This window comes from Phytophthora parasitica (genome assembly GCF_000247585.1).
Source record: "Phytophthora parasitica INRA-310 unplaced genomic scaffold supercont2.66, whole genome shotgun sequence".
Taxonomy (NCBI): Eukaryota; Oomycota; class Peronosporomycetes; order Peronosporales; family Peronosporaceae; genus Phytophthora; species Phytophthora nicotianae.
This window is the reverse complement of record NW_008649052.1, coordinates 236,944-237,665: the sequence shown is the minus strand read 5'-3', so window position 1 is coordinate 237,665 and position 722 is coordinate 236,944. Positions and strand designations below refer to the sequence as shown.

The window sequence follows — 722 nt, the reverse complement described above, 5'->3', positions numbered from 1 at the left end:
GTTCACAACGTAGCTGCTCAAGCTAAAAAATCTCTCCTGAATGGCAGTTGATAGTGGCTTTGCGAGATAAATTCTGGCTAAGATTGCAACTGCAGGAAATTGGCATTTTCCATGCTCCCGAAACCACGCAAGAATGTCGATTTCGCGATAGAGTCGAAGAGCATTATACTTACCGCCATCGGTACTGACATTCTGCCAATTCACGTTCAATCCCGTCCAATAATTCCACGAGTTCCTCGCCTCCATTCCCAAGTCCTTTCGAAATGGCCGAGTTTCGTTGTCCATTGACGGCCCGTCAATCTCCAATAGTGAATTTACAGCGCTAAATTGAACACGAAAAAAGGTTGGTGTCTGCTGAGCGGGTTCACAAGCGGATTCTTTGTATTCCTCATCGTCTAGATTCTGGGCAAACATCTTCTTATAGATGACTTCGTGCTCCAATTGAAGTTCTTGTTGCGCTTGAGCAAGAATCGCGGCATCATTAACAATAGAAGCCGCTTTAGACTTAATTCTTGGGTCCAGGAGAAGGGCTTTTACGTCGTTTACATCTTCTTTTGGAAACAGGAGTTGTAATTGCATTCGGAGACGATCTCGGCAGTGAATTCCTCCAGCTGAAAAGTGATTTATATTTTTCCCAAAACGTCGTTGGGAGTATTCAGTTCCTCTTCGTTCGGGACGCTCAAGTTGTAGGCACTCAACTATCTCGGATTCGACAGCAAGTG

General features: G+C 44.9%; 1 protein-coding gene across 1 annotated transcript; it reads right to left on the bottom strand.

The window, feature by feature from the left end:
* PPTG_24071 (hypothetical protein) lies at positions 1-628 on the bottom strand (the record flags this gene model as incomplete). The annotated part of the gene is made up of 1 exon (XM_008915019.1): positions 1-628. A coding segment is annotated over exon 1 (579 nt), but the record flags the coding sequence as incomplete, so codon positions are not given.
* Positions 629-722: the final 94 nt, after the last annotated feature.